Source organism: Nicotiana attenuata, chromosome 1 (genome assembly GCF_001879085.1).
Source record: "Nicotiana attenuata strain UT chromosome 1, NIATTr2, whole genome shotgun sequence".
Classification (NCBI taxonomy): Eukaryota; Viridiplantae; Streptophyta; class Magnoliopsida; order Solanales; family Solanaceae; genus Nicotiana; species Nicotiana attenuata.
Genome location: NC_031989.1, coordinates 84,090,027 through 84,105,386, shown reverse-complemented (window position 1 = coordinate 84,105,386; position 15,360 = coordinate 84,090,027). Strand labels below are relative to the sequence as shown.

Below are 15,360 nucleotides of genomic sequence, written 5' to 3'. Positions count from 1 at the left end.
TGGTAAATTGGATAATAATAATGTACATTGGCGAAGTAATAGTTAGTTGATGGAATCCATGTCTCGGTTTAGAGATTGATGATACACCTTTATGAAAGCTTATAAGTTTTCATGTGTAAACCCGGCCGGTGGATTTTCTATCCGACACATGAAATAAGTTAAGCGAAAGTCTAAAGGAAATAATCAATAAATTAAATCTTTAGTAATTTAATTTGATTGTTAGTATCTGAATCTTAACATGGGGAGTTAAATAAGATTTAATGGGTGAATTTCGGAATTGAACAGAAGAGTGCAATTACGAATTTTTAGTGGAATAATTCGTAATTTATTATGGTAGTATTAATTCGGATATTTCGAATTAAGTCCATAATAGGAAGCCTCGTAAATTAAATTCTGTGGTCCCTACTGTGCCTAAATAATTAGGAATTAAATGGAATCTCGTTTCTTGATGGAAAAGGAAGACACAACAGCTTTAGGAAAATGTTTTAAACCCTAAAACCTGTGACTATATAAAGGGGTCTTATTCCATAAGGAGGCTACGAGTTTTACTACACGTTTTCCATGGAGAAAATTCGCCCACACGAATTTCGATAATTCCAGGCATTATTCGGGTCACACAGTAGAAGACCGTGGAACTGGAGGATGATCTCGTTGATGATTTTTGTTCATGCTTGAAGGTATTTTCGCGTTCGCGGTCACGCTTCAAGAGATAAGTATCGATTTTACGTTTGATTACTTCTATGCTTTTGTGTTGTCTATTTTTCATGCAAGTGATCCTGGCTATTTGCTTCCGCTGTTTATACCTGTTTTCCATCAAATAAAGCGTTAGATTGGCCGTATTAAACTCTATTGCTAATATATGCATAAATTATGCGAGAGTTTATGTATTATTTCATGCAGGGGCAGATCCACTTTCCGACCTACGGGTTCCCGTGAACCCAATAAGTTTTGTCCAGTGTTTGAAAAATTTACTAAATATCAATAAATGTTCGAATGCGAACCCAGTTAATTACTATTGAAAATTTACTGGAGGTCGTTGTAGGAACCCATAAGCGTTAAATCTTGGATCTGCCTCTGATTATGTTGGATAAAATATGGGGAAAAAAATACATATATTAGCAATAACAATATATGAATTAGAGCAGCTAAAGAACAAAAAACCTTTTAAATTAAGCAATTTCCACGTAACAACAACAACAACAAAAATAAAATTCGGTGTAATCCATAAATGGGGTCTGGGGAGGTAATATGTACGCAAACTTTATCACTACCTTATAAAGGTAGAGAGGTTGTTCTCGATAGACACTCGACTCAAGGAACAATAGAAATAAGATAAAGCAGCCACGTAACAACTCCTACGTACATTATTATTCACCGCATAATAGTCTCATTATAACTAAGCTAGCATGCGCTGTCATAATAATGCTAATCTCCAATATAATTGCTAAAATAACCATTCATGAGCAGAAGCTTCTATGACTATAATATTATCATATACATAAAAGAAGAAGACAATAATTTTCAAAACAATTAAACCACCAAGTCAATATTCAAAGCCGTGCTAACGCGGTTAGTACACTATAGTCTTGTACCTTTATTTTTCTTTCTATATAGTCATAAACCAAGACTTACTGCTTTTATATTCTTTCATATCATAGCAAAATTATCATAATCAATCTTCCAAATTTTCCCAAAAATGTCTCCACCTCAATCTCCAAATTCCACCATGACTGAATCTAGAGATCAAGTTCGTCCTTTGGCACCTGCATCTCACCGTATACACGTAGAAAACGACGAACAAGGCATTAATTCCACGTTCATGTCCAGCATGGAGTTATCCAAAAAACGACGTCGTAAAAGGTGCATTAATTGCTGTAGTTGTTGTGGAGTTACAACAATAATCATAGTTGTAATCATCATAATTCTTGCATTCACCGTTTTTAAAGCAAAAGATCCTACTATAAGGATGAATTCAATCAAATTCACAGGCTTGAGTTCTCTTACTAGTAGTTCAAACCTTCAAACAAACGTCAACATAACAGTCTCTGCAGATCTTTCTATTAAAAACCCTAATGCGGTCTCGTTGAAGTTTAGCAGCGCAACCACTAGTTTGATGTACGATGATAGAGTCATCGCAGAAGCGTTTACGCCACCGGGCAATGCTAAGGCCCGACGGACTTTTCAAATGACCGTGAACGTCACGGTCATGGTTGAAAAATTAGTGGGAATTCCGCGACTAGCGAGTGATTTGGTGGCAAGAGAATTGCCTTTGAGTATGTCAACAAGTATTAAGGGAAGAGTCAAGATTTTGGTGATTAAAAAGAGTGTTGGCATAAGAATGAATTGTAGTATGGTAGTTGATTTACAAACGCAAGAAGTTAAGAATATGGATTGCAAAAGAAAAGTTTCTCTATAGTTTTGAAAAGATGTGATCTTTTCCCCCTTTTAAACATATACACTATATATTACACAGAGGCCGAGTCAGGATTTCAAGCTTATGGGTTCGAGATTCTAATCGTTTTAAGTTAGTGGCTTCAAGATAAATATAGGATTCGAATTAAAACTATCGGGTTCGACCGAATCTGCTCCCGGCACTCTAGCTCCACCCCTGATAGTAGAAATTAGAGTTACTGGGAGTCGAACTTGTGGTGTTACAGTTTGAATTGTGACATCTTGATCGTTGAACAATTTCAGATATTCGAGTTTAGTAGTTATAGCTAGTTATAAGCTATATGGTAGTATACCAGTTGAGATTTTAGTCGAGTGATGTGTAAAGATTTTAATTACATTGTTCAATATTTTATTAATTTATTTGAAAATTTTGTGTGATTAATGAGTAAAGTTTGAAATATGATTGAGCATTTAGCGTCATATATTAGCTGAATATTGATGCTCGTTTTTGCAAACATTATTTTTAATCTTATTCATGGATACTTAAAGAGATACAGAAATGGAAATCCTTTGATTATTTGCTTCTCTCTTAGTTAACTGGCAATTGAGAAGCCTGATATGGGCAACATAGCATTTAAAATTTGAGGTAAGAGAATTCAGACACAAGGACAGGCGGAGCTAAGATTTTGTGTCTATGGGTTCTTTGTTTTTTTGGGTTTTCATCGTCAGAGTCGGATCCAACATTTAAAGTTTATAGGTTCCTATATCGATATCAAGTAAATTTACAATAATAATTGGAGTCACTGTCAGATATTTATAAATATTTAATTGAAACAAGACCTGAGCAAAAGTTACTGGGTTCCCATGAACCCGCGCGCACACCGTAGTGTAGATCCACCACCGTCTATCTTCACCTTCTTAATTTCTTGGATTGGATGTTTGGGCAGACAATCAGGGCAAATCGAAATATTTGCTAAAAATGAAAATCAACATGCAACTAATGATGATGAATTGCTCATATAATCGTATATTAGACGCCTTTTTAATTAATTAATTTAATGTGCATTTTCAACCGTTTTGATGGGATTGGAACTTCACAAAATATCTTACTCATATATTTATTATTTTTTGTTCATTACAACATGACACGCGCATCAGTTTAAAGTTGAAAAACCTAAAAGGCCGCCACGGAAAATTAGACGTATAATTCATGATTGTCGTATATGCTTGTTCGTCTATAACAATTAAGGCTGTATGGTGGGCCGGTCTGGGACCGGGACCGGACCGGGCCCGCGGTCTTAACGGGCTAAACGGTCCCGGCGGGCCGGTTCTGATGGGCCGGTCCCTGATGGTGTAGAAAGCCCGTGGCGGGCTGGTCTCTTGCGTGAGGCCGACGAGACCGGGACCGCTAAGCCCGGGACCGGCAGGCGGTCCTGGGCCGGTTCAACCGGGCCTAACGGTCCTAACGGGCTCCAACGGACGGTCAGATTTTAAAATCTAGCCGTTGGCCTTTAATTTTCAACCGTTTGGAACTTTAAAAAATAGCCATTTGGCCCCCAAACTTTATTTTAACCCCAAACTTTATATAATTACACTTTTTTCCAATTCTCAACTATAAATACCCCCTCATTCTTTCATTTTTACTCACCAATTCATCAATCTATCTCAATCTCTCTCAATCTCTCTCAATCTATATCTAATTTCTCTTCTATAATTGCTTATTTTATTATTGCAATTTCGTGAAAAATTGTGAAGTTGGTGAATTGAAGTATTCAAGTCTTCAACGATTTTCAATTTTCAAGAAGTTGTTCGGCAATTCGGTAAACTCGTTCCAACTCTTAAGTTTTAAGAATATATTTTTGTGTGTTTAGTTTGCATAATTGTAATTAATATGGCATTTTCTTTGAAAAAAATGTTTGGTGGTAAGGGAAAAGCTAAAATTGGTGAAAGTAGTCTCCAACCTACTACCCTTCCCCTTGCTCCTCGACCCAGACCTATTACCCGTCCTGCTGCTCCTATTATTCTTGATAGTGATAACCCTTGTTTTCAATTTTCCGATAGTGAATTTTGCCATAATGTTGCACAAGTTGAGCAATTAAATGAAGAAGTTATGAATGCTCTTTATCCTAATCAAACTATCTTAGAAAATGATGAGGAAAATGAGGATGTAGCTGAAACCCAACCGGATTTAGATGATTCACCTACTTGTCCTGTTAATAACCCAACTGATGCCCCGCCCGACCCACCTGTAGAAACCCCTACTTTTAATAGACAACCTTCTAAACGCCTAGAAACATCATTAGTTTGGAATTTTTTTACTCAAGTAAGAGAACAAAATAAGGCTAGGTGCAAAACTTGTGGGAAATTGCTGGCGCATAAATATACTGGAGACCGTAGCGGTACGGGTAGTTTGGCTAGGCACATACAAACACACCCTAGAGATAAAGTTAAATATTTACAAATGAAAGCGCAGCAAGAGGGGACAAGTGTAGATACTGCGGTTAACCCTAGTACAGGTTCAAATCTAGTTCAACCAGGAATTAACACTGTGACCGGTGGTATTTTATATTACGATCCTAATAAAGATCGTGAAAAATTAGCAAAGATGGTTACCGTTATGTGCTTACCATATACTTTTCCTTCTAACCCTAATTTTGTGCATTATATTAGAAAAGTTTTTAATCCTACTTATAAAGGTTGGCCTCGCGCAACAGTTAAGAGCGATATTTAAATATAAACATGAATATGAACAATATTTGCGGTATTTATTTACTCATATAACTAATCGGATTTCTATTACTACTGATATTGGTAGAAGTAATAATGACTGTGATTATCTAACTATTACAAGTCATTGGATAGACGAGGAGTGGATAATGCAAAAACGCATTATTGCGTATAGAATAATTAATTCACGTCACACAGGTAAGTTTATTGCTAACACTGTTGCAGATATTTGTAGATATTTTTGCATTAGAGATAAAATAATGGCAATTTCTATGGATAATGCTTCTAGTAACACTAGTGCTATAGGCATACTTACAACAACACTAAATCCTGCATTTAGTAATTGTTTCCATGTGAGATGTATTTGTCACATTTACCATTTAATCGTCGGTGATGGTATGAGAATTTTAAATTTAGAAATTGAAAAGGTTAGAATGGCTCTTAATTGGCTTTTTTATTCAAACCGTAGAAGTAGACTTAGAGAGTATTTTAAAAAATGTGATGAATTTGGCCTTAGAGAAAGAAAGGTTCCTAAACCTTGTCCAACTAGATGGAATTATATGTACGAAAGTTTAGTAGTTGCATATGAATATAGAAACCCAATTAATACAACGTTTAATGCTCGTGTTGATTAACAATGGAAGCCATTTGGTAATTCTCAAAATAGAACGAATTTGATTAATTAACCCCAGTAAAAAATTAAAGAATCCAAAGATAACCATTTTTTCCCCCTTCACTACATCATATTCCACACAATACTCACACACAAATTAATCTCAAACAAATTAAAGAAATATTGAACAATGCCATACTAAGTCTTTTACATATCACTCACAAATAAATCTCAACTAAATATAACACACTGGTTATTATAAACTCGAATATACGTAATCCTTATAAATCACCAAAATATACATCACAATTCAAACTGTATTGTCACATAACTCGATTGAACCAGTAACTTTCAACTTGAATATTCCTTACTTCAACTTACCCTTCACAATCAAATTAAATCAACATCAAATCTAGAGAGAAACTTTCTTTTTGCAATCCATATTCTTAACATCTTGCGTTTGTAAATCAACTACCATACTACAATTCATTTCTATACCAACAGTTTTCTTAATAACCAAAATCTTAACCCTTCCCTTAATACTTGTGGACATACTCATAGGCAATTCCTTTGCCACCAAATCACTTGCTAGCCTAGGAATGCTTGATAATTTGTCAACCATAACTGTGACATTCACAATCATTCGAAACGTTCGTCGAGCCTTAGCATTCGCTGCTGGCGTTAAAACTTCTACGATGACTCTGTCATCGTATATCAAAGTAGTAGTTGCCTCGTTAAACTTGAACGAGGCCGCATTAGAGTTTTTAATAGATATATCTGCAGAGACTGTTATGTTCACGTTGGTTTGTAGATTGGAACTACTAGTGAGATAACTTAACCCGTCAAATTTGATTGAGTTCATTTTTATAGTAGGTTTTTTCACTTTGAAAACGGTGAATGCAAGAATTACAATGATCACAACTAGGGTTATTGTTGTGATACCACAACAACTGCAACATTTAATGCATGTTTTACGACGTCGTTTTTTGGCTAACTCTATACTGGACATGAACGTGGAATTAATGCCTTCTTCGTTTTCTACGTGTATACGGTGGGATGCAGGTGCCAAAGGTCGAACTTGATTTCTAGATTCATTTATGGTGGAATTTGGAAATTGGGGTGGAGACATTTTTGGAAAGTTTCTAAAAATTGATGATGATAATTTTGCTATGAGATGAGAGTATTTAAAGTGACAAATGGTATAGAGCTCTATACTTTCAAGCCAAAGTTGAATATTTCTTGTTGTTTTAGGCTTTGATATTTCTAGATATTCAACTAGTTTTGACCCATTAATAGCAGACTTGAGAGCATTGATGAGTCTAATTATGAAGTATCTTAGCCTTGACTTCTTTAGAAGGAATATTTATGTTTTTTCATTATTTTATTTATCTAATAAGAGCATGTTTGATCAAATTTTCAAAATGTGCTTATTTTAAGAAAAGCATTTTATAGTAGAAATGCTTTCCGAAAAAAGTATTTTGGAGCTGTAGCAGCTTGTATAACACTTCTATTAGTATTGGAAGGCCAACCTTTTTTTCAATAAAGTACTTTTAGTTTTAGGCATCAAGTTTTGAAAATGACATGTACAGATTTACTTTATAATAATTAATATTATTTTAAAAGAAACTTGATTTTAATTACCTACTATTAGAAACTTTTATTACATTTAAAATAGAATGTTGCCAACTTGATGCACATAGCACAACGCTGCCACCCGTATCCTCTAGCCATCCCTGCAATTCAACAATTTTATTAAGGTTATTTTGAATGTCAAAATTAATATATCACTGAAATAATATATGTCTAACAAATATTATAGAAATAAAAGTCTGACCTGATAAAATTTCTCGAGAGAAATCGAATAATAAAAGAAGATGTATCATGGAGGAAAATTTGTTAATTATCTCCTTATTATGAATGAAGAGGCCAGCCCAGACAGTATGATGATTCAATAGAGCCAAATAAAGTACAAGAGCTAAAAGGATAGAATGCTTGAGAGTAACAGCCACAACATGTTTAGCTCTGTCAAGATTTCCAGCTCCTAACTCGTTTGCAACTCTGGTGCTGCATATATATATTAGAAATACACATTAATTTGGTATTACTTATAAATTGAGGGATAATAAGAAGAAGATATACATTTATAATGTAATTATTGTTACTCCAAGTACATTATATATGCATGTTAACCTGTTGTAGCAAGTCACCCCAATCTTTTTTTTGTAACTAATCTAACTTATGATAGATAGTTACCTATAATATATCATACGAACCTAAGAATGTAGAAGTTTCTTCTACTGAACAACGTATAAAAGTTAAATATCATAATTATGGCACCATATTCGTGCATAGTAGATTACCTTGCAGCTACACATATGGTTGAATCTATTCGAGCAAAGCACGTATAGACCCAACATGATGAGTGCAATCCAGATCGAAATGGATGTTGCTAACGATGCTCCTTTAAAACCAAGACCTGTCCAATGAACCAAGGCATACGCAATACCAATGTGGATAACTAAAGATCCCACTGAACACACAACCATAGGCAGGGTAATTGACTGTGCCCAAAGAAATCTCAAAACATTTTCAAAAACACCATATGCGAATAATCCAGGTATAAAATGTTAGGTTTAGTTTTAATGATGAAAAATAATATAATTGCTTTTGGTGTAGGGACTCAAGGACATCATTCAAAGGAATCAAAGTGCAATAAGAGAAGCAATCAACGCTGAAGAAAGAAATCAATCAGAGATTGATTGAAGCATTCAAAAGGATTGATTGAAGAAATCAAAGGAAATGAATCACCGAAGAAGCACTGAAGATCCTGCAAGATAATCAATCAAAAGCTATTACTGGAAGGACCCAGATTTAAGGAGCAAATCCGGCAGCTATCAAGACTTAAATATGGAAAGCTATCAAAGTCCACACATTCAGGAAGAGTAACGGGAATTAACCTTATTCTTGGAAATAATCAATGTATTTCCAAGGATCAAATCTCTTGGGTTGGAAAATCTCTTCAGTTTCAACGGTCTCCTACAAAGTATTTATATGAAACCTTAGACTTGGAGACATATACTTTGATCAAACCAATTACCCTCTCTTTCTTCTACTTTAAACAAACATTGTAGCTCTTCTAGATCTGCTGTGTAACAAGTTAGAGAAGAAAGAGAGAAAAATACTGGTGATGCATTGTATCAAGAAAAGACGAGTGACGTAGAAACTGAGTTGTTGGTGTAAACTACACCATTCACTTTGTACTCAAGAAACTCAATCACTGAAAGAGAATTCCCTTGCAACCCAAGGGAACTGGACTAGGATTCACATTGAATTCGAACCAGTATAAAAACTCCGGTGTCTTTAATTCCTGCACTTTACTTCTGCATTTTAATTCTGCACTTCTTAATATCTCGCTATTACTTCTAGTCGACTAATTGGTAAACTAGTCAACTTATAATAATTAATTTTGAAATCAGCGATTCAGCCCCCCCCCCCCTTGTACTTTCAATTGGTATCAAAGCTAGACTCACACTTTCTTTTTGCTTAACAGCTTGTGAGAAAAGATCAGGGCAAATCAAATTATTATCAGAGCACTCGGAACATCGCAAGTGAGGCATCGTATTTCAACTGACAACATTTTCTCACTGGAAGTACGTATAGAAATAAACGCTAAGTCTTATGACGTCAAGGTTTGGCGCGTTATCAAAAAGGGGAACTACCCTCTGCCGGCTGCTGCTCAACCACCTACTGATCCAGAAGATATAGATGAATATACAGATGAGCAAATGGCAGTTGTTCAAGTTAATGCTAAAGCGAGGAATCTACTTTATAATGCTATAAGTGGAGGAGAATATGAGAAAATCTCCAGTTGTGATACTACCAAAGAGATGTGGGATAAACTTGAAGTTACTTATGAAGGAACCAGTAAAGTGAAAGAAACCCATATCAACATGTTAGTTCGTGACTACGAACTTTTTCAGATGAAAGAAGGAGAATCCATTGAAGAGATGTTTGCCAGATTCAGTAAAATCATTAGCGATCTAAAGGCATTTGGCAAACCATACTCAAGTGGTGATCAAGTTAGGAAAATTCTGAGAAGTCTACCCACCACTTGGCAAACAAAAGTGGTTGAACTTGAATCACAAGATCCGAACAAAGTATCTTACGATGAACTTCGAGGAGATCTTATAGCATTTGAGAAAACTCATCTCAAGAAAACTAGCGACGAAGAAAAGAAGAAAACAGTTGCTTTCAAGGCTACAACTGAAAGAGCAGACAATGATATTGATGACGACCCTGAAGCTCTTAAAAAAGAAATTGCTATGGTATCAAGGAACATGGACAATTTAATGAGAAGATACAGGAATACAAGAAGAGGCAGAATACCACCTAGGCGAACTGGGCAATATAATGAACAACACAAAAATTATGGCAAATGCTATGAGTGTGGAAGATTTGGGCATGTTCAAGCTGAATGTCCTGATCTTGAAAGAAAGGTTCCTAGAGGTTTTAACAAAAACAAATCATTTGGTAGTTGGAGTGATGAAGATAGTTCAGAACACGAAGAGATAGCAAATCTGGGATCCCAAAAGCAAGTACATCACACTTCCTGAGAACAAAAGCTGCACACACTGTGGTAAGACTGGTCACTACAAAAGTGAATGTACTGCAAAAGAAAAGGCTAGTCAAAAGAACAAAAAACATTTGTTCAAGGGAAAAATAGGCTGCCAGGATGGGCTAAAAAGAATTTAATTCACCCTTTTGCCTATAGAAAGGGACTCAAACTAGTTTGGGTTCCTAAGACTAACCCCTGATTTTCTTTTGCAGGTCCAAGTGAAAGGGAGTAGTCAAGTATGGTACATGGATAGTGGCTGCTCAAAGCATATGACTGGAAGAAAGAACCAGTTCCTTTCACTTGAGAACCTTAAAGGAGGAAATGTCTCATTTGGAAATGGTAAGAAAGGTGAGATCATTGGGGTTGGAAAGGTAGGTAAGACAGACTCACACTCCATTGAGAATGTCTACTTGATAGATGGCTTGATATAGCCTAATCAATGTATCACAACTGTGTGAAGAGGTAACTTGGTAGCATTCACCTCTACCAAATGTTTTGTGATAAATCTTACTACTGACAAGACTGTTTTACAGGGGAAAAGAGTAAACAATATACACATTGTAGATCTGTCCACTCTTTTAGAAAATGAACTCACTTTCTTAAGTGTGTTGGACAATGATCCCCTCTTTTGGCACACGAGACTTGGACATGCAAGTCTAAGTCAACTCAACAAATTAGTCTCCAAGGACCTGGTGATAGGGCTGCCTAACATCAAGTTTAAGGAAGACAAAGTTTGTGAGGCTTGTGCAAGGGGGAAGCAGGTAAGATCTTCTTTTAAATGCAAGAAAGTGGTAAGCACGACCAGATCGATGGAACTGGACCATATGGATCTCTGTGGTCCAATGAGAACATTAAGCAGAGGTGGTAAAAGATATGTGATTGTGCTTGTTGATGATTACTCTAGGTTTACTTGGACATTATTTTTAACATCTAAAGATGAAGCATTTGACATGTTCACTTCTTTTGTTAGAAAAACTCAGAAACAACTAGGTAATCAACTTGCATCAATTAGGTCTGATCATGAAACTGAATTTGAAAATGCTAAGTTTGCTGAATTTTATGATGTGAATGGCATAGATCATAATTTTTCTGCCCCTAGGACTCCACAACAAAATGGAGTAGTTGAAAGAAAGAATAGGACACTTGAAGATATGGCTAGGACTATGCTTCTTTCTAGTAAACTGCCCCATAGCTTCTGGGTAGAAGTAGTAAACACTGCATGTTATATCATTAATAGGTGCATGACCGGACCTCTTGTAGAGAAGACTCCCTATGAGCTACTTAAAGGGAGAAGACCAAATATATCCCATCTTAGGGCATTTGGATGCAAGTGCTTTGTGCACAACAATGGAAAGGACTCCCTAGGTAAGTTTGATCCCAGAAGTGATGAGGGAGTATTCTTGGGATATTCTTAACATAGCAAAGCCTATAAAGTGTACAACAAAAGAATTATGTGTGTAGAAGAAAGTGTACATGTGGTTTTTGATGAAACTAACATTCTTTCTGAGAGACGGGAACATGAAGATGAAGCCATTGGGCTAGTAAGAAGCTTAAATGAAATCACAACCCAGGCTGAAGCTGCCCTAGAAGAAGGAACAGGTTCTTCTATCCAGGACAACCTGACAGGGGGAACTGAACAAAGAGGAATTGAATCTAATATCTCAATGGAACCTGTGTATGAGCCTGTTCCTCAGCAACAAAACATTGGAGAAACATTAAGAGGAAACCAGTTGGTTGTGAAACCTTACAAGTACCAAAGTTCTCATCCCATTGAGAACATAATTACTGATCCAACCTCTGGAATTAAAACTAGATCTTCGTTAAAGAATCTTTGTGCTTTTGATACTTTCTTATTTCATATTGAACCTAAAAATGTTGTTGAGGCTTTGCAAGATGCAGACTGGGTGTCACACCTCCTTTTTTCACACCTACCCCGAAGGATAAATGTATAAGGGAGTTTTTCCATTTAAAGTGACATTATTCGAAATGGGATTATTTATCTATTTTTTAGAGTCACCACTTGGGATAGGATTGGCTTTTGGTGTCCCAAGTCACCGATTTAACTTAAATCCCAAATCGAGGAAAATTTTCGACTTCCCGAATGGAGTCTGCGAACCAGAAATTCTGAATAAGGAATTCTGTTGACCCGAGGGAAGGTGTTAGGCACCCCCGGATCCCGTGGTTCTAGCACGGTCGCTTAAACTATTATAATTGGCTAAAAATCTGATTTTAATACATGTCATCCTATAGTGCAATTTTTACAATTATTTACTGCTTTTAATTAATTTTAGGAAATTGAACGTCGTTTAAAATATGTTTTCGGATCACGTCACATGAAATGCATCCGGATCCTCGACACATTTTATTCAACGTTTTCGGATTTGGATTTGGGTCACATGAAATGCACACCCGAGTTTAAGAAGGTAATATTATCAAACGACGCGCCTAAAGCAACTAACGCGTTGTTAACTTTGCGGGAGGCTATGAAAATTCGCTAAATGGCACGTCCCGAGTTCTAAATATTTTAATGGAAGTAATTAAAGAGGGCCACGCGATTTGTGAATTTTGTTTGGCACGGCGCGCCTCGTTTTATTTTAAAGGCCAACCTAAGAGGGACTATTATTTTCTATTAAAGATTGTCTCTAAAGGCCTAATTAATTAACATTATGAATTAATCATTATTTACAATATTCGAGAAAATTCGGGCCTTAAGATCAAGTCCGGATACAAACAAAAGAATCTCCATTATTGAAGACTCTCTTAATTCAAATCCGCTACTTATCTTGGGAGGCCAAAGCTTGCACTATAGAATTGAACCAATAACTTAAAAAAAAATTTGAACCCTTAGCATATTGGTCCTTAAAAACTAGCCCAAGTATGAAGCATATTCGGTCAGATTTTGTAAGTGCTACCCAATCATGGGCCTCTGTGCGGGCCCAAATGGAAAGTATGATAGAACTAGGACCCTTGAATTGAGACCTCATGGTCTCATAGTTTATTAGATGACTGGCCTTTTATACAACTGGGCTTTATTTGTTTTACTCAATCTGATAATGAGTTCAAAAAAAAAAACTGATTTTAATCATAACTGGAATTGACAACTCTTTAATTGTTTGAAATTCAAATCTCATACGCGTTTCAATTTGTTTGCATTTCTGATGAGCTAATACACTAAATCTGGGAATTCAACAACCTTTAATGTCGATCAATACTCCCTTAAACAACTCAATCATGGACTAGACATTAGAAGTAGCTACTACTATTTATTTCTGATTTCTAACAAATAACGCATTAAGCAAATTGAAACAACCAGTCCACTTTCAGATTCGAATCTTATGTTAATATATTCTAACAGGACTGAAACTAACATGATTAAACCAAATCATATTCTAAGCTCAAGTTCCAAGCATGATAATAAGACTAACACTAATTAAATCTAAAACTATTCAACAGGATACCCATATAATTCTATAAAAATCAAGCAATTCGGTTAAAAGCAGTCCAAACAGTCCTGTTAATACATATAATATAATGTTCAAATGAATACAGGGGGTGAAATGCATTTAACTAGGGTAAAATACTGAAAATAAAAGCAGCTTGCACTTCATTACTTCTTCCAATTTGATTATACATTGAGCTTAAATTTCATAAGTCATTTGGAGCTGAAGAATACCTGGAAAATGCGTAAACAAACGTAAGAAGATGAAGGATCAACCGGCAGATAACAGCAACTAGAGTCCAGCAATGACAATGAAACCAATTTCAGCCAACCCAGGAATGAATTCACAGACGAACAACACCAGCAAATAAACAGAATAGGCTTGTTTGAACCCCAAATAGACTCAAATTATACCCGGAAACTTCTGAAAACCTTCAACAATTGAAACCCGAGCCAGGACGTAGAAATCAATCACTACACTCAATATTAACATAGGATGATTGTTCAATGTAACAGTACTTCATTCAGTTTCTATTGCCTTTTTGTCTTTTTTTTGAATTTTTTCAGAAAATTGAGATCTGAAGAAGGTTTAGAACTAGATGGCTCCAAATTAGAATCTCCTGGGATTTTTTGAAATTCAAACTTGAAGGTCAGATTTGAAGAAAAGGATTTTTGAGGGAAGAATAGGAGCTGGAGAGTTTTTTGGGAAATTTTCAGATTCAAAACTTGTAAAAGAAGGCATTAGAGGTGCCTTTTATAGGCAAGGAGTGGGGCAGAATGTTCTGGAAGCATTTTCCTATTTTTTCCCCTTTTTATTTCAGAAATTGGCTATTAGATCCTGATTTTATGACTTGTTACCCAAGTTACTGCATTAAAATGCAGAAAACTTACACTTAGGCCCCCTTCTAGAAGGCCCTAGGGTATTCTTTTAGCTATGAAAAACCTAAACTACCCTTGCTTGAGTTCTAAAATTACTATGTCTTAACAAAACAGCCCTTTCCCATGCCCAAATTACCCCTGACTACTCCCTGAAATTACTGACCAACCCAAACCCCTTTTGCTTTAATTAAAATTCAACCAAGGTTAATTGAAGGCTAAGTTATTCAGCTATATCCAAACTAATTTCAAAATTCTAAGACTGAATCCAATTAATGCTAATTGAGACTGAAAATTGATCCTAAAAAACAAAGACTAAATACACTTAAGCACTAAAAATGAATCATCATAGAATCAGAACTAACACTTGAATTAACTGATCAGAATCCATGAAACAAAATTAACTCAGAACTGAACTAAAAATCAGGAAACTAACAATCAACAGATACTAATCAATGACTTATTTACGAATTAAGACTGACCTACTACGAGTTAAACTAACCTAATATGAGCAAACCTAAATCGTGACTAAATTAACCGAAACATGGATGAATGGATCAACAAAGGTTCAAACTAATTTTGGAGATTAACGAAATTAAACTACCCTAAAGAAAAATAATGGCAAGCATACCGAAATTACAACATGAGCCTAAGAGAATAAAATCATGAATCGAAGAACATGGGAATAAAATGAAATAC

The 15,360-nt window shown here is 35.6% G+C and overlaps 2 protein-coding genes across 2 annotated transcripts; one reads left to right on the top strand and one right to left on the bottom strand.

The window, feature by feature from the left end:
• On the top strand, positions 1,651-2,865 carry LOC109241580. The gene has a single exon (XM_019408341.1). It carries the CDS (start codon positions 1,697-1,699, stop codon positions 2,414-2,416), a length of 720 nt encoding a protein of 239 aa, XP_019263886.1. The 5' UTR covers positions 1,651-1,696; the 3' UTR covers positions 2,417-2,865.
• On the bottom strand, positions 6,144-6,593 carry LOC109237970. Its single transcript, XM_019404386.1, has one exon. The coding sequence runs from the start codon at positions 6,591-6,593 to the stop codon at positions 6,144-6,146; it is 450 nt and encodes a 149-aa protein (XP_019259931.1).